The sequence below is a fragment of the Macrosteles quadrilineatus genome, unplaced genomic scaffold (genome assembly GCF_028750875.1).
Source record: "Macrosteles quadrilineatus isolate MER2022 unplaced genomic scaffold, UCM_ALF_1.0 Scaffold_8__2_contigs__length_117827958, whole genome shotgun sequence".
Taxonomy (NCBI): Eukaryota; Metazoa; Arthropoda; class Insecta; order Hemiptera; family Cicadellidae; genus Macrosteles; species Macrosteles quadrilineatus.
In genome coordinates, this window is record NW_026542601.1 from 11,463,520 (window position 1) to 11,491,335 (window position 27,816).

Here is a 27,816-nt window from a genome sequence, read left to right on the forward strand (position 1 = left end):
TATATAAATCATAGCATCAAAAAGACAGTCTAATTTATTGTTTATTAATGAGATAAAATTCATTATCTAAAATGATCGCTGAACCCAGAGGTATTGAGTCGTGGAGTGCTGTTCAGTTTCCCCTTGTTTACGGGGGATCTTAACTTTGAGGAGTGATGAGAACCAAACATTCCAATACGGAAATAACTCTGAAACAACACAGTTACCGAGACCAGGGGACGGTGGCTAATGTGTCTCAGATGGCTGTGATAGTTATCAGTTAAATAACCTTTTAATAGGGACAACAGTAAATTATTTATCCCTTTCGATGCTAGTATTTTTTTTGTAATTTTTAAAAATTCTTGAGTTATTTACTTATTTTGTCCAAAAAGTACTAGGCTTGACCCACGGGTGTAAAGTCTAGTGTGCAAGAAAAAAAAATCGGTAAAAATAAAATTTTTTTATCTGAAAAGTGCTAAGGGATATATTGGGCCTCGATCGTATGAGGAATCTAAAGAAACCATCACTGTTTCAAACAACAACAGAGTCAACCGATGTGGCCATTTAAACTCAAACGATTGAAAGTCGGGCCGGCACAATTTATTGTCGCTTAGCACTTTTCGGATTAAATGTGAACAATATATCGTTTTATAGTATTTTTTTTAGGAAAAAGTCGCTCAACGATATATTGCACTATAGCACTGAAAGGGTTAAAGAGAATATTAACTTCTAAACTAAAAAATGTATTAAGTACTTAGTTATTTTAGGGACTTTTGAGAGGGATTTCTATAAAAATTAGCAAAAAACAAGTTTAGTAACATCATTGTGTTTCATTGTAAATAATATAAACACTGTATCACCAACAAAAAGTGCTTAGCGAAATAAGTTGCAAATTTACAAGTTATATGAATATTGTAACTGGATTTGATAAATTACAAAATTAGTACAAAAATATAAATTTCTATGGATTTACAATATCTGCTAACAGTTCCAATTGCAACAGTGAGGGTGTTAAATGTTATGCAGAATGCTATTGTCATACACATCAGTCTAGAGAGTGTTAATAACGCTCGAGTTGCTTCATGGTCTACACATAGGCCACACACTTGATAGGCCACATAAGGAAATGGCATCCAGCCAAAACATGTAACACCCCAACTGTTACGATTGGAACAGGAATTGTAAATCAATACGAGTCAATATCACTGCTTCAGGGCTGTTACAAAGTATTCAAAAATATTGGACAAAGTATTTAAATGTTTAACAATTAGTTTTGTAGCATAATGTTTAAACCCACGTGTAGTATATTTAGTGGTGAGCAACATTGACATGCCATCTGATGTTCAATGTGGCAAGCCTTGCCCCACATGTACAGTGCCATACAAGGCAGGGACGCCGGGCCACCGTATATGGCAGAGTCTTGCCTCAATAACACACACCAGCTGGTCACTGGTCAGGCTTTCACCAGCCACCAGCCACAAGCACACAGAGGGGAGGTTTTCGAATTTGTTAAATCACTTGTGGCTTTTCTTTTGATAGTTTTAAATTCTTTTTCAGTTAAGGTTATTAAGACGCATTTAATTATAACATTAGGGGGTTTGCTAAGATTTTGTCGCTTGCATTTTGGATTTTAAATCAGTTAACTATGGAGATTTTTTTTAAAAAGAGGTTTTAGAAATTTTTAAGTGGTTCAAGTTTGGCGTATGGAAAAATAATGCATCTCCTTACAATAGTTGTAAACTAGGCTTTCAAGTTATAATATTTAAATAGCCAAATCATTATTGGCATGAAAACAATATATCAATCAGTGGCGAGAGTCATACCGTAGTCCTACTAACATAGTTACAGTAGTAGTTACAACATTTTTTTCATCATACTGTCTTATGTCAGAAAAGAGCGGTTTTTAGTTCTCTAAATGGGCCGCATAATAATTGTTTCCGGGTAACTTCAAATAGGGAACAAAAGATATACGGTACATTTTTCGGTTCGCTAACCTCAAAATTTGTTTATGGCACATTATAAATGTTGTTTACTATTTGAAACGCACATTAAGAAAACGCTGCTAATCACCCAATATTTTAAGCTATGTTTGTAAACAACAGAAATTTAAACATTGATGAAAACTTTGTATGACATCAAATTATGTGGTCTAATGTTGTAATTATTAGAAGGTTATTTCCACAATATGATAAAAATAGTTGTTCATCATACGGAGCGAAAGTATCTTTTTGGTACTTAATCTTATTTCCAATCTCGGCTGCGCTCGCTTGTAAAACACTTGTGTACTAAAAAGAGACATTTTTACTCCTAGTGATGGAATATACTATAGTGCAACAAATTCACTGACAAAAGCAACTAAAGCATTACAATTCAACAGCTAACAAATACCTGAGGATGTGTTAACTACATAGTGTGGAATGGAATAGTAAACATTATGCAGTAAAATATATGTCCACTGGCTGTAAAGTAGCTGTTAAGTAATAGTGTAAAAATGCAAAGGTTTTCAAAGAAATGTAGGATAGCAGGACAGGCACGCTTCATTAACATGTTAGTTTACTGTAAGTGTTGCGTCCAAAACACTATAAACATCTCAAGATGGAACCAATGGTCCTCTCGCTGCATCAGTTTACTGTCCAATGTGTTGTTGTTTCAACATTGGGACTGTTCCAAGTGAACCTTACAGTTTTGACATAGATACAACTAACTGCTGGATCAAGTTGACAACAAACATGTGTTACTAAATGTACATACTTTAATAACGTGGATAAGATAACCTGATTAGCTGTGAACATTGTTGAAAGAGAATAAATGTTGAACATGTGTCTATTGATTTAGGTAAATATCAACAAATTTTGAAACATCAGTTATCCAAATATATAAATGTTGAAGTATCGACAATAATTCAGTTGTAAACCATTTTGTTGAACATACCTCACTCAAAATATTTTATTATAAATAATACCTATGAATGATGAATTAACCTAATGATAATAAAAAATATGTAAGAGTTATGTCTACTTTGGGCAGTAAAAATGTGACTTGGTCTGTTTAAAATCACACAATTCTGTCTTAACTAACAGATTAACGAGAAAGACAAGTAAATTAACGAGCAGTGTAACACTAGCCACCCATGTTTACTAACATCTCGCATGTAAACAAACAAGAGAGTTGAACTTGGGAGTGAGAGGTAAGAGCGTAAATCTCCTACGACCTACACACTTCGTTAATATTAACATATAAACCTAACTGCGGGAGTGTCAAGGTAACGAACAGTAAAAAACTTAGTGTTTTTGAACAGTCGTAATTATCCCTTTGGTTAGTAAGACATCATACAATGCAAATGTATTATACAAGCAATTTTCAATAGCATTGAAATCGGAGGAAATCGTAGGAGCCATTTTTTAAAATCATATTGTGCGCAATCTTTACTCATATTATAGTATATATTAGTAACCAAGATGTGACATTAAAAAATACTTTAAAACAACTGCCCAACAAACAACTAATTTCTACTAAAACTAACTTTATTTTCTATCAGTTAGTTTTTCAACTAACTAATAACTTCTATCAGTTACTTTTTAAACTAACTAACTTATAACTTCTATCAGTTACTTTTTACGGGACTAACTTATAACTTCTAACTAGTTAGAATTTTTGACTAACTTTCCCAACTATGATAACCGGAACCATTCAGGAGACGTCAAGTTGACAGCTTGGTTAGGCTAATAATATATCTTATATCTTCAGATTTGGGAACTCTAGAAATTTGAAAACCGATGTTATTCGAAGAATTTTTAACCCAATTATAATAAACAGAATCTTAAAAATGAGTGAATATGTATAAAATATGTTTTTGGAGCTTGTTTATTTAAAGGAGTATAATAGATTAAAATAAAATAAAGTATATTCTTGAATCTGGAAATATTTACTTGTAGATGGTCTGAGTATAATACTGAATTTTATAGTTGATGAAAAAAACTTTTTAAGAGTATTTTTTCCCTGGATTATAAAATCCAGGTTTATATCGGTGTAATCCAAAGCAAAAATATGACCTTTAAATTTTATCACAAAATACTACAGTCTTGTAAACATGTAGCCAGGAAAAAATTGTGTATCATTTAAATTTGAAAGGGCCCTTTACATAAAGGATGTGTCTTATGTTTTAATTTAAGATTTAATTTTCTCAGACGATTTGCAGTGGCAACATTGGTCTTGTCAATCAAGGTTTTTGGGTGTTTGTTTAAACATGTAGGGAGAAATATGTAACTTAGTTGGATCTGCGAGAAAAAGGCTATATGTGCTAAGCTAAATAATTATATCCCATTACACTTCTCAATTCATTTTCATAATTTCCATTGATATTGTAGAACAATTGAATTACAAGTAAACGATTATCAAGAGTTTAATCAGTTGTAAACAAATAAAACACTTGTAAGAATGAAACTACCACAAGGCTGAGTAGGCTTAGTTTCAAGGTTGAAGACAACTGATAAGATGCCACCAAGGTCTTATCAGTGCAATTAAACAACTCTCCCACTTGGGATGATTGTGATCAGAAGTGTTTGCTGGGTTGCAAATCTGCATTTGATAACACTGATAAGCTAGTATGTTTAGTATGAACTTTCAGTTTGGCTCCAAGTCTTCTTAAATGTAGGAAGGTTAGGAAATGGGGGTACATTATTCTCTTGCACATTGTTAAATTGTTAGACAGTCTTTGTATGTGGTTAGTAAAATTATTTTTCCTACAGTTACCTGACAAAGTGGGCTTCCTTGAATTGATTACAGCACGCAAAGTTGCTAATTGCTGCATTTACTAACTTTTGCCGCACTCATTTTTTTGCCAAACTCCAGTATTCCAAAACAACACAAAACAGTGTTCTTTTAGGCATCTAATACGTGTACGCTTGAAAATAAGTTGGGAACAGAAAGCCACTAATTATTTATTTGCTTTATGGTAACTGTAGGAAAAAATAATATGTAATGTGAGTGCAAAGAGCCTTAGCTCCACTCGAGAAACTGTCCACACTCGCCTACGGCTCAAGCGTAAACATTTCTCTCATGTTCAGCGAAACTAGTTAAACATATAACTATTGATGCAGTTGCTAAACAAACACTTGATAAAACATTCTTCATTATTTTTTTCAGTTTATTTGTACTTGTGCAAAGATAACTATGTTAAAAGAGCCTCTAGTAGTTTACTTAAAGTCACTGTTTACTATTTCATAGTTTTATGTAGGCCTATAATAGTGTAAGCGTTTCTGGAGAGATGGTGGGATTTGTGCGTGCCACTGTGATAGGACGTGGTGTTGTAGAAGGTTGTCACTGGGTGTGTTTAGAATACTAATTGCAATCTATCACCAGCTTGCAACTTAATTAGGTGAATCTAATTTAATTTAGTATCCTATACTTAATGATTACATTAAAAAACTGTTTACAGAAACTTGTCTTTAATGAATGTGGTGTGATTATGGGATCATGTTCTTTTGAACAGTAGATATCGTATAGAAATCTAGTTATTTCAATTTTGTAGGATCTAATCAATTTACTATACCAAGTACTGTATTACTTTTGAATGATACCAAATAAAGCTACTAGTTTGATGAAAGTAGGTTTTGCTAAATTCTAAGTGAAACAAAAAAGCAAATCTGTAAATCTAGTTCATATACAATCAGGGCTGCAATTAATTTGTCCAAACCCGTTCCATTACCACTTATAATTGGACAATGCCCGTCTGTGAGATCCAAGGAAATCTTGGTAAAGTGGAACTTGTACTTTTACGGGCTCTAGGAGTTATGTGGTCGCCATACTAGTCGAGATAGAAATCTGTGTTGTTAGTATGCGGATGGTACAGTCACTAGTCTTACCTTGGAGGCTTTTTGTGTGGGAGTTAGGTAGGAGGAAAACAAAAAATCAGAACAAAGAAATCTCTCATAATTTCCTTTCTGGAGGGTTAATTATTTTACGATTGCGTTATTCTGTTTCATCCAAAATACTTGATGTTTAAAAATTTTAATATAATACATTTTTCCCAATGAAAACCTAAACAATCCTGCACATCACATAGAAATTAATAGAACCATCTTTTCCCCTTATTTTCAATAACAAGATTAAGATTTTCTTAACTAAAGAATGAGTTTTAGATTAAATTTAGTGGTTCAAGCTTCTGTTGACCTTAATCTAGTCAACCACCTGAGAACACTTTTTCACAAATGACCTAAGTATATGTTTTTTACATTGTACATGTTTTGCATTACCTATGGTGTGATTAGATAGTTATCAAATTTTAGACTTGTGTGTAAATCATTAGATAAAGTTTTTAATCTCTTGGTATGACTTTTCATTAAATATCCAAAGAACCCAACACAAGTGGTTGGTCAAGTGTGTTGGTTTAATGAGCACTCAAAGTGTGTGAATAAGAGCAACTTGATTTGTTAAACATTTGTTTCTCCTCATAAGCATTGTTAATATACATTTAATCTCTGAAGCGATCAGTGAAAAATTCAGTTAAATGCAAACCTCTGTATAAAAGTTTCAAAAAGTTAAATGGACCTTACCAATATAGTTAGTAAACTATATGGGTTTTTTGCATTGTAGAAATTTGTCATGCTTGGTTATGCCGAGACCTAACCTGTCTTGCCTTAACTAAGCACTGTGGGAGGTTGGGCTGCTTGTTGGGTAACCTGATCTGTCGTCTGTCACAGCGATGTGCAGAGGTGCCACTACGATAGCTGCAAAAAATGTAATATTGACCTGTCAATCAAGGGGTTTGGGCTCATGTAGGCGAGTGTAGGTGTAGTATGGCGTAACTGGTGAATTACAAACTTAGGTGGGTCTGTGATTCTGGTTAATCGGCTTTTAGAATGTTTGGTTTTTAATAATAAACAAGTTATAAAAATAATTTATTATTGGTAAAAAAAAATGGCTGGAAATTAAGTACACACTACAATTATATTTTTTAGTACTCGCTCTTTCGGTGTTAGCAATACTTTCTAGATCTGTACTGTACTAGGGCTAATCCTAATTTTATTTTATTATTTATTTTGTTTTTTGTGTTTAAAAAAGCTACTTGTTGCTATTGGTTACTGCTCTAAAGTAGCAAGAAATGTATGGGAAAATTTGGGTAATAGTTACAGTACATTACAGTAAAATTTGATAGATTTCCTTCACTAGAGCTTAATCAAGGGTTTTCTAACAACACAGAATTTTAACCAATTAATTTCTCTAAACAATTTAACTTTGAACCTACCAATAAGTAAAACTCAGTTTATTTGCCTCTTTTTAAATAATTTCATCAGCTGATGTAGTAGATCTATAGAGCCATGCATAAACATTGTTCAACTTGGCAACAAATAGCTATAAATTAACCAATCACGTAAATCAAGTAAAACCCATAAATATACATAGTTATCGCAACTAGTGAAGATAAATTAATTAAACATTTAAATAAAGCGAGCGTGGATGTCGTGTGGTTTAAAAAGGCTTGGAAATAGTGAAGTAGTAGAGGTGGGCAGACACTTCACCTTGACTTTGGGGGCTTGGAACTTGTCCAGGATACAGGCCCTCTCTGGTGAAATCTGACTCTGGAGCGTTTTAGATCTTTCAATTGGTTGTTTGATGAAATTGGGCTAAAAGTCTTAAAAATAAATTATTGTAAAAAAGTCTGAGCAACTGGGAAAATTACTTTTTTACGTTAAATCACTTTTGAAAGACTCTTTTCTGTCCCTTGAATAATTGTCTCCTGGATTGAAAAGTTTTAAAAACGATTTGTAATGAAAACTTTTTTACCAATGTCAATTCTTAATATTGATTATTTAAAGACCAATATACAACAGATAAATTCCACCTTTTTTCGTACATGTAAAATCTTTCATGCAGTTCTTTGCATCAGGAAGTCATAAAAATTGTGTTTCGCAAAGTGCTGATACAAAACAGTAAATTTCTCCTCTCTCCGTGACTGTTGACTCGGGAAGTGATCTTCACAAATTTACGACCGTCAAAGTTCAGCTTAAATGAATCCTTTATCTGAACTATCGGCTTAATTGAATAGTTATCAACAAGAGATGCAGCTTGCTGTGTCTAAGGTTTCATAATATCGATCATGATTTGTGGCTCTTCGGTTGTCAGTATATTTTAGTGATAATTTGTTATGCTTGAAATTACTTCAGTATAACCAAAATAAAGGATTATTTATCTAGTTGCTTATCTATAATATAGGTATCAATACCAGAAAAAGGTTTGGATAAAGTTTCTCAGGGGTTTTCTCAGATATATCGCAAAATAGTTAAAATCAGTTTCATACATATTTTTTTGAACTTTATCAAATCATTGAAAATTTCCCAATCCATTATGATTTTTGGACTTCAGAAATGTCTTGGTAATAAAAAACAAAACTGCCACAGTATCCTATTTAAATATATAAAAGTTTTTAATTTTAAAAGGTGAACTATTTAAACAATCATTTATATGAAACCCTTTAATAAAAACAGGTTTTTTACTAGAATGGTCCATAGGAATTATTTACAATAGGACCTCATTGAAAATGTTGCAGAGAAGTAAAGTTGAAGTATTTATATGAAAAATTAAAAGTTCTAAAATTTGTTACCAACTTAGTAGTTTACGAATGTAATTTCACAAATTGACAAAAGTCTTATTCAAGTGCAAAAGTGGTAATAGTTAGGTGAGAAAATAATTTACAAAGGAATGCAGGTTGTATGGGTGGCATTGATCTACTGACAATAATAGGATCAACTTGACTGGGGAGATACTAGTGTTGCATTCACTTGTGGCACGGGGGAAACATCTGTCCACTTGCTGCCATTACATGTCAACTACCTGTCAAATATTTGATAATCTAATGAGTGATACAGTACATGATAAAACTGCGTCTTTTGAGTACACAAAACCAGTTGTAGATTATTTGGTAGTAAAAATATCTTGGGTAGATTGTGTTAAATATTTCAAGATAGCAAAAGTGTGTTTGGATATAAGGGATTGTGGACTTAAGAGCAAACTATCTTAGTCTACAAGTGCAAATTAAATCTTATCTCACCATTCTTACCTAGAATCAACACTTATCCTACTAATATTATAAATGAGAAAGTTTGGATGTATGGATGTATGTATGTTTGTGACAAGTAAACGCGATAAATACTGGTCGGATTGGGCTAAAATTTGGTGTGATGATAGCTCACATTCCCAATTAACATATAGACGCACTCTTATCGCAAAAGTCCTTTCGGGCTCCGCCCCAGTGGCTCTGGAGTTTCCCATGTTAACCTTATGAGTAATCATATTTAAAAGGAAAAAAATAGTTTCGTCAGCTGTTTCAAGTACACAAGTTGTTTCTATGGTATTAAATAGGTATTTACTCAGGGGAGGTATAGAAGAGGCTACGATGACTGCTGAGGGCTTCTTATTAGCTGAGGGAACGCCATTACCGTAACAAAACGAACGCTAGCCATCGGCTTCGGTGGTCTAATGGTTAGCGTGCCGGGCTGATATACTATAGTTCCCGGGTTCGAATCCCGCCGGTGGCATTAACTTTTTGTCCAAGATTTTTTTTATTTTCTGCAAGTTTGGTTGGTTTGGTTTGGTTATTACGGTTTAATTTTATTATTAAGTCATTATAAAATTTTAATTGATCAATTTCTAGTTTTATTTTATAAAGAGAATTATTTTTCCGCTTACTATAAACTTTTGTTATATTATTTCTTTATCAGCAAGTTTGGTTAGTTCGGTTAGGTTATGATAGTTTAATTTTATAATTAAAAATTAATAAAATTGAATTTTAGGCATTTATAATTTTATTTTATGAACAGAACTATTTTTGCGATTAGTAAACCTTCATTGCCAAAGTGCTTTTTACTACAGCGCTGTTCACGGAGGAATTTTGAACTAAATGCCTCATTTGTACCTCCCCTAAGTCAGACCCTATTAAATAGCATTAACAAGTTATAAGGTTTACCAACAGGGTGTAACTATTTTATACAGTACAACAAATGTAAAGACCAAAAATTTTCTATTTGGTGTCCCCTTCCCGTTGCAAAGCACGGGTACAACAGCTAGTTTTAAATAAATCTGCACTTATACCCTAGTAATTTAAAATTTAAAATAATTTCAACAGCGTTGTACTAGCAGATGTTTAACGTATCAAATATTTAGGATATAAATGTGACAGAAGTTTGATGCACCTGGAACGGATTACTCAACTAATTATTACTGTAAATGCTTAACGTAACCAAACTGTCTGCCGAGTTACTATCTGACTGATGTATTGTGCAACACCCCATAAGTTTACCGAGTCGTAATTACCGGAGGAACTGTGACGGAATGTTGATTGGGGTCAATTCCTCAGTTGTCCTCCGTCGGAATCTTTTACGGGCGTGATTGAATTGGATCACCAACACTGAGTTGTCACGCCAGATGGCCGAGCGAGGCAAGCTTCGTATGTTTATAGACATTGGATCGGTTATTCACTTATTATGAGTCTTGTTCTAGTTTGCTGAGTCAGTTTTTCAAGTTACTTTATTTGTTGAATCTTAAAGTATAACAGTCATATTTTACACCTAAATGCTCTTTATTTAGTGAATATTTGGAATAAAAGTCTGCAATGTCAAAACCATAGTTTGGCCTTCCACTAAGGAAAACAATTAAATTCTTGGGTTGAAATGTAATCAAGCGGGCGCCTTTGTCGGAACTTTGTGGTACCAGCAGAGGTTATCTGCGGAGATGATAGCCACACATGGTTGCCTACTACCGCCTTTTTTTTATATCGTTTCTTGGAAAAGGTAAAACTCACGACTGAAAATCACTTTATTACACAATGTCTTGCTGATTAATAATCAAAACAAAATGCTCTGTTTTTTCATACTTCTACATTGTGATGTATACAGTAGTATTGTTTATGTACTTATTATTTGCATTTATGTCACTGCTATTTATACACTGGCCAGTTTATTAGTAAATTTTCTTAAATTTTAATTTCACACCACACATACTTAATAATGAAATAATCTGTTCATAGAACAGGTTTTTTGGGTTAAGAACTTAGATAACTAGTGTAGTTTAATTTCAATTTTTGTACCATAACGGAGTTTTATTTTATCAGATGTCTTCCGAAAGCTCCTGGGATAATGTAAGTAAGCGGGTATAACGCAAGCGTGTTTGTCCGTGTTGACTTTTGTTTTTGTCAAAATCGTCCATCTGCCATGTTTGCTCATGTTTTTTGTTATTTATTTTTAATTTCTCCATTATGTTTGTGATTTTTTAATGTTTTTATTTTAGGAAGAAATTAGTTTTCATCTAACATATTTTTTTTAGCATGGTTATTATAATTTGACTGTTCTAACTCATTTTCAATGAGTTAACAATGAGTTAAAATGTGTTTTTCAAAATGTTTGATTTTGTTAATTGTTTTTATTATCATTTCATTAGGCATGTATTGTTCATGTTAGCTGATGTGTTAAACTAAAATTACACACAGTAAATTATATAAATTAACATTATTTGAATAAACAAAAGAAATATTGTATTTGCATCTTTTGCAAAATAAAGAAAGCAAAATATTGCTATGGGATAAGTTTAGGAACATATTTCAAGATTACATGTTGTATTTTTCTCATGTATTGTTGACAACGCAGTCTTGTCTGTCTGTGTATTATATAGTTATTGTGAACGAGGTTTTGTGTAAGTGTTAATTATTTCCAACACTGAATGTTAAATGTTTGCACTGACTAGCTGTATGTTTGCACTGTTAGTCATATTAAGCTTGATAGCAACATTTGTAGTTCTCAAAAAATCCCCATAAATTTCAAAACTGGTCCAAGAATTTTTTGACTCTTTACAATTTAATACAAGGCTATTTTCAATCTTCTAAAAGTTTAATTGTAATGGAATTGTTTGTTTTTTTTAACGAAAATTTTAAATTCTTTGATTTGCTAAACACAATTTAAAAATCCCTTGTTAAAAGATCTTTGTTTCATTTGGTAGTTTTATTTGCTACAAGTGTGCTGGGAGTTTAAAAATTTTGAGATATGAAATTCTAGTCCTTAAGTAAAGGAGGTACTCTTCTCATGTGTTGTAGCCTTTTCTAGAACAGAAAAACACTTGGTTGAATGCAGCAAGTAATTGAATAAACTAATGTAAAATAGAATGTTATTTTTATAGACAAATTTTTAATCTTTTTTGATGGTAACTTATTGAAAACTGAAATGACAATGCATCATTATAGTCCAGGCAAATTAGATCAAATATAGGGTGTGCTCCCCAAAAAATCGTCTAAAGCTGGAAAGTGTTTTAATACCTTTTGGGGGTCCCAAACAAGACTCCTGTGAGTTTGCGACGGATTCTGACGTCTGCTTAAGTTTTGGGAGTCGGAAAACTATGAAAATTTTGCACTTTTTTCAGTTTTTCGCTTATAACTCCTAAATAACGAATCCTTAGGAAAATGTTGTTCAAAGGTGTCTTTGAGTGCATTAAATTCCGCGTCGATTGAAGTTAAATACGTCAAAATCGGCCGAGCCGGTTATTCGCTGTAGCTTTTCAAAGTTGGGATATTTTCATCAACATGGCCAAAAGGTTGATTATTTGACCAGTTTTCGGCTTAAAACTCTTAAACGACGCAAAAAAAAAAATGCACCTGTAGTTTGTTTGGAAAACACAAAATTCTGCGTATAATGTTTTTTTATTAATCAATAACGGCAATTGATTGTTACCTACTTTGTATGGACGCCATTTCATTGAAAAAAAGTGTTAAAGTTGGGAAATTTTAATAAAATTGGTAACAACATAGATCCTGTCCTTAATTGGATTATGAATTATTAGATAGTGGTTTATTCCATTATGGTCATCTAGAGGTTTATCTAATAAGGTGTGATGAGAGTAAGACACCCTATGTAATTTTAAGTCTAATATTGTTGTCTGAGGTTCCCAAAATTCTAGGATTCATCCCAACCACCCATTATATACGATCTATCCCTGTATTCATCTTTCAGTTTTTGGCTTACATCTTCTAACGCATGCTATAGAAAAAATGTTCCTGTAGTTAGTTTGAAGAGCATAAACGTCTGCGTAGAATGTTTTCCAATTCATTAAGATTATTGGCTTCACCATTTAACCGCTATTGATTGTTAACACTAGATCAGATGCTTGTCAAGTTTAAAATCTTACCATTGAAATCTGGCAAACAACCAGCCTAATTACCAAAAACATAGGGGATATGGCAGTGAATCTATCTACTAGTGTGACGTCATGGAACGTGCAGCATGGCCTATGAACAAGTAAGTGCTCATGAGAGCAACATCTTACTGTGGAGAGCTTTTTCCGAGATAGGGGAATCAATGATGTGGACCTAGTCCGATGGTTCGCTGGCGGGCCCATCGCAGTGAATGCTACCCATCAAGTTAATATATATATACTAGCTGACCCGGCGAACTTCGTATCACCTAAGTTATAGGTTTCCCCTAAGACAGACCGATGGAAAGAAAGTACCGTTACGTTTAATTTTCAAGATGATCTCGTTCGCATCGCTCAATCACGTCCTGGTTGAAGTTCGTTCGCTACGCTCACTCACCTTTGGGTTGGAGCTCGTTCGCTACGCTCACTCACCTTTAGGTTGGAGCTCGTTCGCTGCGCTCACTTGCCTTCAGGTTAGCTAGTTCGCTACGCTCACTCGCCTCCAGGTTGAAGTTCGTTCGCTACGCTCACTCACCTTTTGGTTGCAAATTAGCTGTTGTAATAAATGTAAAAGAAATAATAGTGCTGCACCCTGTTGGTAATCCTTGTAACTTTAATGCTATTGAACATCATAGAACAGAACCAACTTGTTTAATTGAAACAGCTGTTAAGATTCATTAATTCCATTTCTCATAAGGTTAACATGGGAAACTCCAGAGCCACTGGGGCGGAGCCCTTTTAAGAATTTCGAAACGGGAAATAGTTTACGTCCGATTTGCATACCTACAGAATTTACACACCAAATTTCATAACGATCGTTGAAGTCGTTCCGGAGGAGTTTGCAGACAAACACTGTGACACGAGAATTTTATATATTAGATATATTTGTTAATAGGTATATTGTGGGATCACCTCTTCAACATATTATCAGCAAGTTGACAATATAAACTCCAAGGATACGGTGGGATCAAAAAGAAATTCATCAAATGGTTCCAGTGTCACGACCCATTTACTGCAAATAGTTCGCTCATGTCAATCAGCTCAGCAGTTATCCCATATGATAGCATCAACGCGAGCTATGTATAAAGCATAATAGAAAGGCACAGCTTGCAAGAAAATCGTAAATAGGCAAGCCTATAATGACCATAAACTGTGCAGAATAAAAGGAAGTGGTGACATTAATCGCGAGCTGTGATGGCAACAGCTAAGGTTAAAGAAGAATCTGCCCCCTCAGTCAACACCTGATATTCCACATTAAATCCAAGCCTCAATTTGAATCATACTTTGGATTAAAAATAGGTCCGTACCCACTAGCGCAGTTTGATGAAGAAAGCGTGATGTAGAAGGGTCGAAAATCTAACTACTGTATTCATGTAGCCTAAAACTACTCATGCTGTTTACTTCAATCAATGTGGATCTCACTGTGTTCTTACGGGTTACAACGCTTGGCGAAGTTGCAGAAGCAGGTTGGCCCTATACATGGTTGGGAGCAGAAAATATCCAAATCAAGTGAGGGTTGGTCTCTCCCAGAGGACACTTTCAACTAATTTCGACTTTGATTCTAACAAAAAGGGCTGCTCATCCACCAATCCTTAAGAGCTCATTTAAAATTGTACTTCATTCAGAGAGATAGGTATGGAAAATTAACGTGAATTGGTTAACTCCCATCAATACGGCTAATCCACCGGTTCGACAAGAACTTCTCAACTCCGTCTACCTATCTCGACCATCGTGTACATGTTAAAAAGGTTTACATTTTCTCGCTCCATATGAAATGCAGGGATATAATACACTACTGTCTGAAAGACTTGCAAGGGGCACGATTATCTCAATTCTATATCTGACAAAAAAGATGGTACCGAATGTCACCATTTGTGGCAAGACAAATAAGAGCAAAGGATGAATCCTTATTCTTAAGATTCCAATGATGAGAAGTAGAAAAGTTATATGGTAAAATCTACGAAAAATCCCAATCGTTTTTTTAAATAGGCTAAATACATAGTAAAACTATGTACATCCGTCCCATTATCATCTTTCGTTTATTAAGCTAAAGAATAACATTTTTGCTATGTTTAATAAAATCTTTCTCGTTGTAATATCTTATTATATATTAGAATCGCTTAACATCATTCCGGAGAGTCCAGTGATGGGATCGTATAAATGGGAGGTTAGGACGAATCCTAGAATTATTGTAACCCCCTCAACAGTATTAGATTTAAAATTGCATAGGGGGTTTTGCTACCCTTCCCTTCACACATTCTTGGATAAACCTCTGGATGATAACCATGAAATAAACCACTATATAGTCATTCATAATCATAATTCTACGCAAAATTTTGTGTTTTCCAAACTAACTACAGGCGCATTTTTGTATAGCATGCGTCGTTTAGGAGTTGTAAGTCGAAAACTGGTCAAATAATCAACCTTTTGGCCACGTTGATGAAAATATCCCAACTTTGAAAAGATACAGCGGATAAACGGCTCGGCCGATTTTGACGTATTTAACATCAATCGACGCGGAATTTATTGCACTAAAAGACACCTTTGAACAACATTTTCCTTAGGATTCGTTATTTAGGAGTTATAAGCGAAAAACTGAAAAAAGTGCAAAATTTTCATAGTTTTCCGACTCCCAAAACTTAAGCAGACGTCAGAATCCGTCGCAAACTCACAGGAGTATTATTTGGGACCCCCAAAAGGTATTAAAACACTTTCCAGCTTTAGACGATTTTTTGGGGAGCATATGTCTAATTTGCCTGGGCTATTAGTAGCTATAACTTTGTTTTCTTTGAGAAAAAAAACTAGCCTTGGCTGGTTTATTAGATGAGATTTTTGCCTCAGTATCCAAAGTCAATGAATTTAGAAGTTAGACTAGTGATCCAGCACAGGGTGGTGGATATTGATAGCATAGAACGAGTCACACATTCAGTTGGCAGGGATACAATCTAGTTCAGATTTAATTGGCATTCGATGCAAATTTATGTTTTACTAACTTGTATTTGTCTGGTATAAGGATGGTACTACCAGTGCTCCTGCAGTTTGCCAACTGAATGTGTAACTATTAGTGATGTAGCCTTGTAGTGATAGTCTTAGTGGCCTGCCTGCTGATCAACTTTTGGATCTAGTATTTTGTGCGAAACTTTAAATCTTTAAATTTTTGTAGACTAAGTTGTATTTAAAAGAATTTTATAGGCAAATAGTGTTTTAACTTAGATTTTGGGTTCTAAATGTTGCTGAGGTCTTGAAAATGTGTAATTTATTACAGTTTTGATGATATAATGAACAATTATACATTTTCTATCAATGATAATTTATGTCAGGTTGTGTTACAAAGTAGCTTTAGATTTTCCATTGTTTCACAATTTAAACGTTATGGCAAGTTATAAATATTTTTTTTCTGTACTGTATCATTAACTTGAATTCTAAATGAAAGCTTTTAAATTTGAAGCTCAGCTATGTTAAGCCAGGTCGATAACCGATCAGCAGGCAGTCTCAAATTGTATGATTTCTGATGCATTTTGTTTCCATCTCTGCCTCTTTCTTCTCTGCTGCATGTGGTGAACCTCAGGGACCAAGTCCAGCTCTTATTGTCGTAAGTACAAACACTTTTGGTCAACCTAACCTAACAAAGTATCCTAACATGGTTGTCTTGACGTTAACACAAATCACTGACTAACTCGTAAAAAATAATAAGGTAATTTGATTCTGTGTTGTGAGGTAACAAAATTCACCCTAAATATTCTCATGCGTATATTAACATACTTATTAACCAATTTAAATTCATACACAAACCTAAAAACTTGTACCTATCAAATTTAGCTTACTAAATAAATGTTCACTGTATCGAAGCTTGTTGCATTCATTGCTTAACGTAAAATATCCTACTCAACAGACAAATAGTAATATAAAGTCTATATAAATATTGCGTTTATAGTAAAATTTTCCTAATTAGGTACTATAAGTATAGTATTCATTTTTACAGTATCTTAACCCCCACACTTTAACTTCTTAAAACCTTAGAAGTTCAAAATATTACACTATTTCAAAGACATAAGTTACATCGTTAAATCGCTAACATTTTACTAATTGGTGAACTGGAAAAATAAAATTTTAAAAAAGTACTGCCTTACTCATCTGTGTTACAGTAACTGCCTACTGTATCACTAACAAAAGTGAGGCTTATACAGTTTTTGAAGGTTTATAACAAATCGTCTGCTATCTGTATAAATTAGTTTAACAAATCATTTAACATGTGAGTCAATTGATAAGAATTCAAATGAGTATGTTAAACGTAAGAATAACTATTGTAAAGTGCCTAGTTACATAAATTAACAATACAAAAGATAAATTACCGGTATTTAGTAGACATTAAGTCTAGTCAAATGTAAACCTTTTATTGAAAGAGGAGCAGAATAAATTAATTTTGTAATATGTCATTTTAAATTTAATCCTGCTTTGAAATATTTGAATAATATATTTTTATCTGAGCAATAATAGGAATGTTACCTATTTTATTGAGGGATTAAATTCAACCGTATAACAAGACGTAAAATAATTAAACTTTTGAAGGTAAGACCCAGTAATTAGTGTACAAGTTAAGCTGTGTAGATTATTCCTGTTAATTTAATCACAATCCTTTCACTGGACAGCCCTGGGTCAGTTACCTTATATGTAGAGGCGATTAAACCACCATATGTTGTCTGATAAACGTAAACGTAATCCAATTATTGTAGCCAACTTGAGAAAAACAAAAACGGGTTGTGCAGGAATGTTATAATTTCATTGGGAGAAATCATTTTGTTGCATTGATTGAAAATCAGACTTTGTAGCTTTTTGGTTATTTGATGTAGGGGTTAAACTGTAAAAATTTAAGGATAAAAGGTTTCATATAAAACGGGTTAGTTCTAGTAAAATTTAAAGGTAAATTACTAATGTTTTGACGTAGTGGTAATTAATTTATGACATCCTAAAGAGTTAGGTTTCCCAAAAGTTCGTGACTGATTGCTTCTTTTCTACAAATACTGTCATCAAATCTAACAATTTTCAATAATAAAACTAAATAAATTTTTGAAAAACGTAAAAAAACCATTTTAATATAGGCTACATGTCTACTAGAGGTTAGTTGCCAGATTAGACTACTAAGTCCTAAGTTGACCTCAATAAAGAAGAATTATAGTATTTTTTTTTTTTTTTTGCTACAACTCAAATTTTATTATTCTAGTTTGATTGATTCAAATTGTAAATTAGGTTTTTTTTTACTCTTTGAGATTCAATGTGTTGAAAATAGTTAAATTCGCAAAATGGCTTCAAATCGCCTCGTAAATAAACATTTTCCCTCATTGTAAAACCAATTATATCAACACAAAAGATTAGAGTAGGCAATAAAAGTTACACTCTGCACGTTACGTCTCAATTTCTCTTTTTTAGTAAGATTGGCAACCCCATTGTACTTTTTCAGAGGTTGGCAACGTCATCACTTACCAAATGTTTTGTTTCATGCTTGCCCTAACAACAGCCCCCTACTTTTGCGGTAGGTATAACATGGTAACTGCACCCCAGCATGTGTAGTAATGTTGAACCTCTTAGCATTGTTTCTGGCTTTGACCACTAGGAGTACCACTAGTCTGAGGTACTAGGTGGCAACTTACGTAGTAGAAACTGCTTGGTGAAGTTCTCTTACACTTTCTGTTCCTATGGAGTTTTGAGCCTGATTTAGTTCATTCGTTCACTATATCCCAAGAATTTCAAATTCCCAAGAATAATTATTATTTGTGTGTAAAAAATATATTAGCTTTTCCCTCAAGGAATCATATTTTAGGATTATACAGATTTATTTATTTTATTTTATTTAGACTTATTATATCTTTCAGATAGTCTAGACATTTTCCATGATTTTAGTATTTTCATTTTAATTCTTTTCCACCCACATAAGGTACTTTTTGCAGTACACAATGCATGCGTTTGGTGATAGACTGCACCATTCAGTAGTTTTGCATGATTTTTTTTTATTTCAAGTGTTCATCTTGTGTAACTTTATTATATGTAAAAACGATAACAAACGTGTGATAAACCATCTGACAGTTTTTGTCCCCGTATTACAGGGTGAATTGGAGCAACAACTGCTGCAAGCCAACCCTATCCTTGAGGCATTCGGTAACGCAAAGACTGTGAAGAACGACAACTCTTCTCGATTTGTAAGTTTGATATCATCTATTTCAATTTTATTTTTGAGCATCAATAATAAAGAATTTTGTAAACAAATTTGTAGATCAGTCAAGTATTAAGGTACAAAATATAAAATGCAATTAATGAGTATAATGTTTGTCAAAGAAACTGACTCAGTTTAGTGAGTTGTGCGACATAACCTGAGAGTAATTAGTTATTTCTAGGTGTAATTTTATCAAATACCTGTCATGTGAGATATTCTGTAAAATTATGTAACTCTCATTGTTTTGTAAATTTTTGACACTATTTAACAACTAAACAAATAACGTACTTTTTTATAAATTAAACTAATGGTTAAGTTATGTTAAATATTTTCACTTTTGGACGTAACACTGATTTTGTGTATGATATTACTTGTCAGACAATATAAAATAGGTTACGTACCTTACGTCGTCAATCCTAGGTTAGTCTTTTTAGCAACTAGTTTCGAAACTGACGTTTCATTTTCAAGCCTTGTCAAACTGTCACTTGTCACTGTTACTTGTCAGATTTCTCACCTCATCTATTTACTAATAAAAATGTTACATAGCCCGTAAAAAATAAGTCCACTGATTTAGTTGTTATAGAAAATCCCCCAAAGTGAATTCAAAGGTTTCAGAACATATTTAGGGTCTACTGGCAAAGTTTCTGGTGCATCTGTAATGTTGACTCCGAGCCTCTTATTCAGATCATGCTTGTTGCAGGGTAAGTTTATCCGAATCAACTTTGACGCTAGCGGCTACATAGCTGGCGCCAACATTGAGACATACCTGTTGGAAAAGTCTCGTGCCATCCGTCAAGCCAAGGATGAGAGGACGTTCCACATTTTCTACCAGCTGCTGGCCGGCGCCACCCCGGCACAGAAGAGTGAGTGTAGCTGTCAGGTCTAGTTAATCTTCTGTAGTTGCCTTCTGGCTGAGTGAGAGGTCTTAGTAGATTTCTAATCAGAGTTTGACTGTTTGATCCTTAGTAAAGTATCAAAAAATTTAACAAAAAATATGCTAAAAAAAATTTAAAAAAATTAATTTTTTTTTTAAATATGCAAAAAAACATGCACCAGACCCACCTCTGTTAAAAGACTATTAGAACTTTGATCAATCATTCTGATCATTCATGATGCTATTCCCTTATTATTCCCTTATTCCCCAAGTCATAGTATCCTTGCAGATTATTATGACTTCTTCAGTTTAGAATATAGTATAATAACTCCATGGTAGTATTATCAGTTTGGCATATCATTTTTGTTGTTTAAATGAATTGATTTGACTTAAATTGGGTTTTCTGTATCCATGCGGTTTGAATACCTCTAGATTTGTATTTGTATAATAAGGGTAGACATATTTTTTGCTTAGGATGGTAAAATTATTACAATTTTTTATTAATAATTATTTACCACAGTAATTATTAAGGAATTTGACAGGCAAGCAGGCTTACCTTTAAATAAGTCCATAGAGACACATAAAACATCACAAAAGTAAAAGTATAAATTTTCACTGGAGATTGGAGGGGAAATTTTTTTCTCCAATCTCAAGTGGTTGAAAAAGTGGTCAGTGACCACAAAAATTCTACTTTTACTTTTGTGATGTTTTATGTGTCTCTATGGACTTATTTAAAGGTAAGCCTGCTTTTCTGTCAATTTCCTTAATAATTCCTGGCAAATGCTCTATCTTTTTATCAGATATTTACTACAGTAATTTTCTCCATAATCAGCGTGTTGATAAAACTTGTTAAACAACTTTTGACTTTACTAGAAAGACACAATATATTTAGCGATTGATAAGGGATTGTTGGATCAGAACGGTAACTTGGCATTTTGTAAATTATGTACATATAATGAAACACAGAATATCACTAATTAGAGTGTTCATAAACAGACTGATTGGTTTTGTTGCAGAGGAGTTTATCCTAGAGGATCCCAAGAGCTATGTGTTCCTCAGCAGCAAGTGGCAGCCAATCCCTGGAGTGGACGATGCTGCTGAGTTCCAGTCAACCGTGAACGCTATGAGCATCATGGGCATGACCAATGAGGACTACTCCGGTCAGTAGCCATAGTGTCACCAAACACTTCTGTTTCTACTTACTCAATACCATTTGAGAAGAAACCTAAATTATAAGACAGGAAGTGTAGGACAAAGCTTCGACAATTAAATCCAACCAAAATATGTCAAAAACCCTTTTTGCCTCAAGGCTTTTGGTCACTGGTAAACTGTTGGTTACCAGGTTTTAGTTTATTGTCAGTTTTAATTCATATAGAGTTCAGAGTTTGGCCTTTTAATCTTATCATTTCCTGTGTGTTTTGTTGTAATATGTCAATATTTTAGTATGCTTTACTGTGATATTGACAAGATGTCACCAAATGTTTCATTGTAGGATAAATATTTTATAATTCACATTAATATAACATAAAAAAAAAATTCTTACTGGCTATGCTTGTCGAAAGTGTCTGAACTTTGATTGGAAAATGCTTTAGACTCCCTTCAAATATGACGGAATTCTTGATATATTTTTAATTAACTTAGATGTAATCTGTAACTCACCTTAAAGGGCGCAAGTTAGTTAAACTGTAGGTTTATCATATTTCAACACTGCCATAACAGCTGTTTGTTCCACAGCCATTTTCCGTATCGTCTCAGCAGTGATGCTGTTTGGCTCGATGCAGTTCAAGCAGGAGCGCAACAACGACCAGGCGACTCTCCCAGACAACACTGTGGCCCAGAAGGTAGCACACCTGCTGGGACTCAGCGTCACTGAGATGACTAAGGCCTTCCTCAAGCCTAGGATCAAGGTCGGACGAGACTTTGTCACCAAGGCCCAGACCAAGGAGCAGGTCAGTCCAAGTGGATAAGCATGTGTACCTTTAAAGCCCATCCATTCTTTAAGGCAAACACACTACACCACTATGAAGCGCCACCACAAAAGTAATGTAGTGTACAGCAATACATTGGGTCACTTTGGTGGCTTGGTTGTGCTCCTTGTAAGCATGGCTAAAATTACAGTGGCCAGAGCTTGCTTGCCACCACGGAGGCGCCAACAGCCGAAAAATAATTGAATCATATAGAGGTCTGCACACTACTGTGAATCTGTGGTGACGAAAGATTTTTTTTCTGTGTAGTTTGTGATTGTGACAATGCTTGACGTGGAACGTTTTGTGACATGAGTAATGTCATGACAGAGAGAAGTGTACTCATAGGACAGAGATTTGAAGCGTTGGTACCAACAGGCATTCTTGGATAGCCTATATGTAAAACTTGTCCGGGTTGTTTCTGAGGTCAACATTGTGACTTATGAGTAAAAAACACTCCTCTTGAACTGTGATCTTTTAAGAAAAAATCCAGTATTTTTCCTCATATTCTGCAAATAAAGAATCATAAAAGCGAATTCACAAGCATCTTACATATCTATCACGATCAATAGAAATCAATGAGCTGAGCAAGTGTGGTGGCTCACCACTCATGGTTACTCGCCACCAAACATGCTTCCAAAGTGGCGCATCCGCCATCATGGATGCTATTGTGCAAAGGCTCTTTGTCGAGGTAGGCTACCTGGCCAGAGGGTACATCAGGGCAATGGTAAGACCGACAGAGTTATTCCCATCAGAGTCAAAGTTGGCCAATTTACATGGCACAAACATGGAGATATCCATTTTGTAATAACTGAGTTTTTTACCCTCAAAAGATTTTAATTTAACTGAAACCTGCAAAGTACACAGGCAAATCAATATGTTTTGTCACAAAATCTTCTAAAAATCTTTTTACATTTTTAAGTGCTTTTTAAAATTGTGCTATCATTATAAATGATCAAATATGGTGTATATCATGTTCTTTCTCCAGCTAATGTTGGCAACGCTGTTGGCAGGTGGAGTTTGCCGTGGAGGCCATCTCAAAGGCTTGTTACGAGAGGATGTTCCGATGGCTAGTCAACCGCATCAACAGATCTCTGGACCGCACCAAGCGACAGGGCGCCTCCTTCATTGGTATCCTCGATATGGCTGGATTTGAGATCTTTGAGGTGAGTCATTATCAATCTTGGGAAAAAATTTGTTTGATTTAATATTTTTAATGTAAACAATTTTTTGTCAACCTATTGCAAGGATTATGTTAGCAATGTTGTACAGTATTAATTACTTTTTGCCAAAAGTAGTTGCCTCAAATTGGTTGTATTAGCTTACAGTTCATATTTTTTCTCTTATATATTAATAAACTAATACAGTAGAATCCTCCTTATTCGATCTTTGAATAACTGTGCTGCATGTCTCAGCATTGGAAACATCACTGCAGCGTCCCTTAACTGCTCTTTTTGCCTCTGAGGTCTGGTATGATGATTCCGCCTGTACCCTGCCTAAAATACAGTTGACCGTTATCAACGCCAAAAAAGTTTGCATATATGACTGTGAATAAACCGTGAATTTCATTTTCGACTCTCAGTGTGGACTCTGATTATGGTCTTTCATTATCTGACCTCGTCTTCCTATAACGAGGTAGTCCCCCATCAATAAATGTGAGGAGTTCCACTTAACCTAACCATCTCACTGACCAATATTCCAAAGATGAGCTGTCTAATTAGTTTACTAGCTAATGACTAAATCGCTGTTTATGTCCGCAGCTCAACTCGTTTGAACAGCTGTGTATCAACTACACAAACGAGAAGCTGCAGCAGCTGTTCAACCACACCATGTTCATCCTGGAGCAGGAGGAGTACCAGAGGGAAGGCATTGAGTGGAAGTTCATCGACTTTGGCCTAGACTTGCAACCCACCATCGATCTAATCGATAAGGTACAGATCAACAATCTTTAAATAATGTAATTGTTGTTTTAAATGCTCTTTAAAACGCATTCACTCAAAGAATCTTAAAAACAAACGTGTTTTTAAGACATTGCCTACTAATAAAATCATTGTAATCTTAATCTTGTAGGGCCTATGTATCCTTACATTGAAAAGTTGCCATTAGGTAATTATGATTACTCTAAGCGATCAAACATTGTAATGCTTTTATTGCTTTGTCTAGGTATTTTCCACTCCATTCAGCTCTTTGAAATGGATTCTCCCTCAAAAACAATGGAGCAGAGTGTGATATTTAAAATCTAAAAATGATAAAATATTGTTTTCTCTCAATATCTGTAAACACCCTTACATCAGCAAGTAACCAATAAATAATGATGATAGCTTAACTCTGTAATGCCCTTGCTATTAAACCTTTGAACTTTATCAATATTGTACATCAAATTTACTTTAAATCCTTTAAAATGTTTTCAAGTTTGTCAATGTCTCAACAATATCTTAGCTATCCCTAACCTGCTTAGGAAACCTTCAGGGCCTTAAGGTCACCTAGCCTTGAATTTTGATTTAAGAGGGCCAGGTGTGATTAATACAACTCTTGAAGTATTTGGGACCGCTTAGTTGTTTTTTCCAAATAGTAATGCTATTGCCTTACTGCTAGTGCCTCCTAAGATGTAGGAAGCTTTTATTGTAAACCAAATCAGTGGAACATTTAGAACAGAAGAAACACAGAAATTGTGCTTTTAACACAGTCATCGACATTTCTCTCTCACCTTCAGCATTTTCAACCCAGGGAATATCTTGTATTTTATTTGTTGAATAACTCTGGTGTTGCTTGTCACAGCCTATGGGAGTGATGGCGCTGCTGGATGAGGAGTGTTGGTTCCCCAAGGCCACAGACAAGTCTTTCGTAGAGAAGCTGGTCAGCTCTCACAATGAACACCCCAAGTTCATGAAGACAGACTTCCGTGGCATTGCTGACTTTGCCATCATCCACTACGCCGGCAAGGTAAGTTCCTGACGTCATTACTCTTTTTGCTATGCTTCATGATAAGTCAACTACTCTTAATTAGACACAGTTTATGAAATTGTGAAAAATTCTTGCACACAAATTTTGCAGTGTACAAAGGTATTGTATACCTGGTTTTGCGGAGTTAATTTTAATGCTACACATTTACATTCGCTAGTTGTTGTCAAAAACAACTTCAGGAAATTCAAATTAGTTGTCAGTTATTTTAACATTTGTGGTATACTTAACACACTTGCGAAAAGCAAACGGCAGAATGAATGGTATTTATTCGTTTTAATCATGACTGACACTGTTTCATACATTAAAACAAAATGTTCACTGATTAAATGGGTATAAAGAGGATAACTCCATATAATTGATGAGTTGTGTGTGTTTAGGTGGACTACTCGGCCACCAAGTGGCTGATGAAGAACATGGACCCTCTGAACGAGAACGTCGTGTCATTGCTGCAGACTTCTCAGGACCCGTTTGTCTGTCACATCTGGAAGGACGCGGAGATTGTGGGGATGGCTCAGCAAGCCATGAGTGACACTCAGTTTGGGGCCAGGACCAGGTCAGTGATGAAACATAACAGTTACCAAACACTTGTGTCTATTGGAACAGAAATAATAAGACATAAGACATGTTTATTTCCAGTAGCCATATTACAAATGTATTGGAAGAGTCAAACATTTTTCATGCAGAGCAGTTGTCAAATTAAGAAGTAAGTTACAAAGTGTACTTTGAAGTCTACGAAAAAAGAAAATTGCATTTTAAGTTATTTAATTGGTCTTATACTAATATCACAGAGTTTATCACTATTGAGAAGTAAAATACAACCATTTGAAAGTTAGCAAAACATTACAAAATTAGACAGGTACCTATACCTGTCCCATGTCTTGGAACAGAAACAAGCTTAATTTATTAAGGAATGTACATTGATTTGTTTTACATACTGTATCCTGCACTATTTTTTAAATGAGATAATAGTACAATAGTCGATGTTAATAAATTGATTAGATTGAAAAAAACAGTGTAATTATGCTTATGTAGGTTAGGTATAAAAATTCATTTTTAGTTTAAAACCGTCCTTGAAACCACTGAAAGACTTCTGTTTGAAAATTAAAGTAGAAATTAATTACTGAAAATATAAAAAACCTTACATGAACCGTACTAAATGCTGTAACTTCATTTACGAAATGCTTGAATTCATAATGCCATGAAAGAGTTTAATGTAATAGTTCTATTCTATTCTATCTTATAAAATCCAGTGATATAAAAAACAAACAAGGCCTGACAATTAAATTGTTTATCTTGTTAGTATCCCTACCTTACTGCGAAGAAAAATTTAAACCCTGTGGTTCTCACAGATTCCAACAATATACTACCCTTGCTAACTTGTCATATTCACAAACCATTTAGTAAAATTATTATTTGTATAGTAGGCAGGGCTTAAAAGGTTATTTTGTGCTGCAGGAAGGGAATGTTCCGCACCGTGTCACAGCTGTACAAGGAACAGTTGGCCAAACTGATGATCACATTGCGCAACACCAACCCCAACTTTGTCCGATGCATCATCCCCAACCATGAGAAGCGTGCAGGCAAGATAGACGCTCCGTTGGTGCTGGACCAGCTCAGGTGCAATGGAGTGTTGGAGGGCATCAGGATCTGTCGACAGGGCTTCCCCAACAGGATACCCTTCCAGGTATGGTCTCGCTTGTTAATGAATAGCGGAAACCACAAAATTAAGTTAGTTGACTAGCTGTTTTTGCAGAATATGTTTATGATCTACCATCTTTCTTCTGTTCCTAAACGTTTTTTTTTTCTTATTAATGTTATCTGCCAAGAATTTACTTTAAAAAAACCCAAGAACAACACCTTGTAATGAAAGGTGATAGAGTTTACCTAGCCATTACCTGAGAAAATTATAATTCAGGGGCTATTAGGCACACAATTAAATATTACAAAACTTATCACTTATGATTTGCCCATATAATGCCTTCTTCTTTTGTCTTCAACCTACTCACTGAAGAATGCTTATATTAAATTCTGTTATGCTTTGTGACTTTAAACTCTATGAGGTGGGTTTAATAACGCTTCATCCGCCACTAGGCATCCCTTCAAATTATGAGCAAGTTAATCAAAAGCAACAACTGACAATGTAAAAACAAAAACTGTAAACAGGTAATATTTTGTTTGCAATCTTATTTCCGTTTTCTTAATGAAGTCTATGTTTCGCAGGAGTTCCGTCAGCGTTACGAGCTGCTCACACCCAACGTGATCCCCAAGGGCTTCATGGACGGCAAGAAGGCTTGTGAGAAGATGATTGACGCGCTCGAACTCGACCCCAACCTCTACCGTGTCGGACAGTCCAAGATATTCTTCAGAGCGGGAGTGTTGGCGCATCTAGAGGAGGAGCGGGACTACAAGATCACCGACCTCATTGTCAACTTCCAGGTGGGTTGGCAGCACTGAGTCTAATATCTATTGAAGTTCTACTACACCTGTTCCTCTTCAGCGTTCTAGTTTTCTCTCAAGTCTATCCCTTCGATTAAACTATTTGAGAATCAAGACTTTATATTAAAAGTCACGGAAATAAACAAAAAAAAACTACTCTGTACATATGAGAAGAGATATACAGACTAGTTTTGTCAATCTGTTGTGCTTTTTAATAT

The 27,816-nt window shown here is 34.5% G+C and overlaps 1 protein-coding gene across 6 annotated transcripts in view; it reads left to right on the forward strand.

Moving 5' to 3' along the window:
- Positions 1 to 27,816, forward strand: part of LOC129001485 (myosin heavy chain, non-muscle) — a 102,422-nt gene that overhangs the window by 50,947 nt on the left and 23,659 nt on the right. For 3 of the 6 annotated variants that reach the window (XM_054428791.1, XM_054428795.1, XM_054428796.1), the window contains exons 4-15: positions 11,087 to 11,113; positions 16,721 to 16,744; positions 19,254 to 19,346; positions 20,061 to 20,223; positions 21,251 to 21,394; positions 21,969 to 22,183; positions 23,212 to 23,364; positions 23,959 to 24,129; positions 24,977 to 25,141; positions 25,540 to 25,715; positions 26,618 to 26,846; positions 27,383 to 27,598. In XM_054428791.1, coding sequence (XP_054284766.1) covers positions 11,087 to 11,113; positions 16,721 to 16,744; positions 19,254 to 19,346; positions 20,061 to 20,223; positions 21,251 to 21,394; positions 21,969 to 22,183; positions 23,212 to 23,364; positions 23,959 to 24,129; positions 24,977 to 25,141; positions 25,540 to 25,715; positions 26,618 to 26,846; positions 27,383 to 27,598 — 1,776 coding nt within the window. The remainder of the gene's footprint in view (positions 1 to 11,086; positions 11,114 to 16,720; positions 16,745 to 19,253; positions 19,347 to 20,060; positions 20,224 to 21,250; positions 21,395 to 21,968; positions 22,184 to 23,211; positions 23,365 to 23,958; positions 24,130 to 24,976; positions 25,142 to 25,539; positions 25,716 to 26,617; positions 26,847 to 27,382; positions 27,599 to 27,816) is intronic. The other 3 variants (XM_054428792.1, XM_054428797.1, XM_054428794.1) reach the window with 2 other exon arrangements.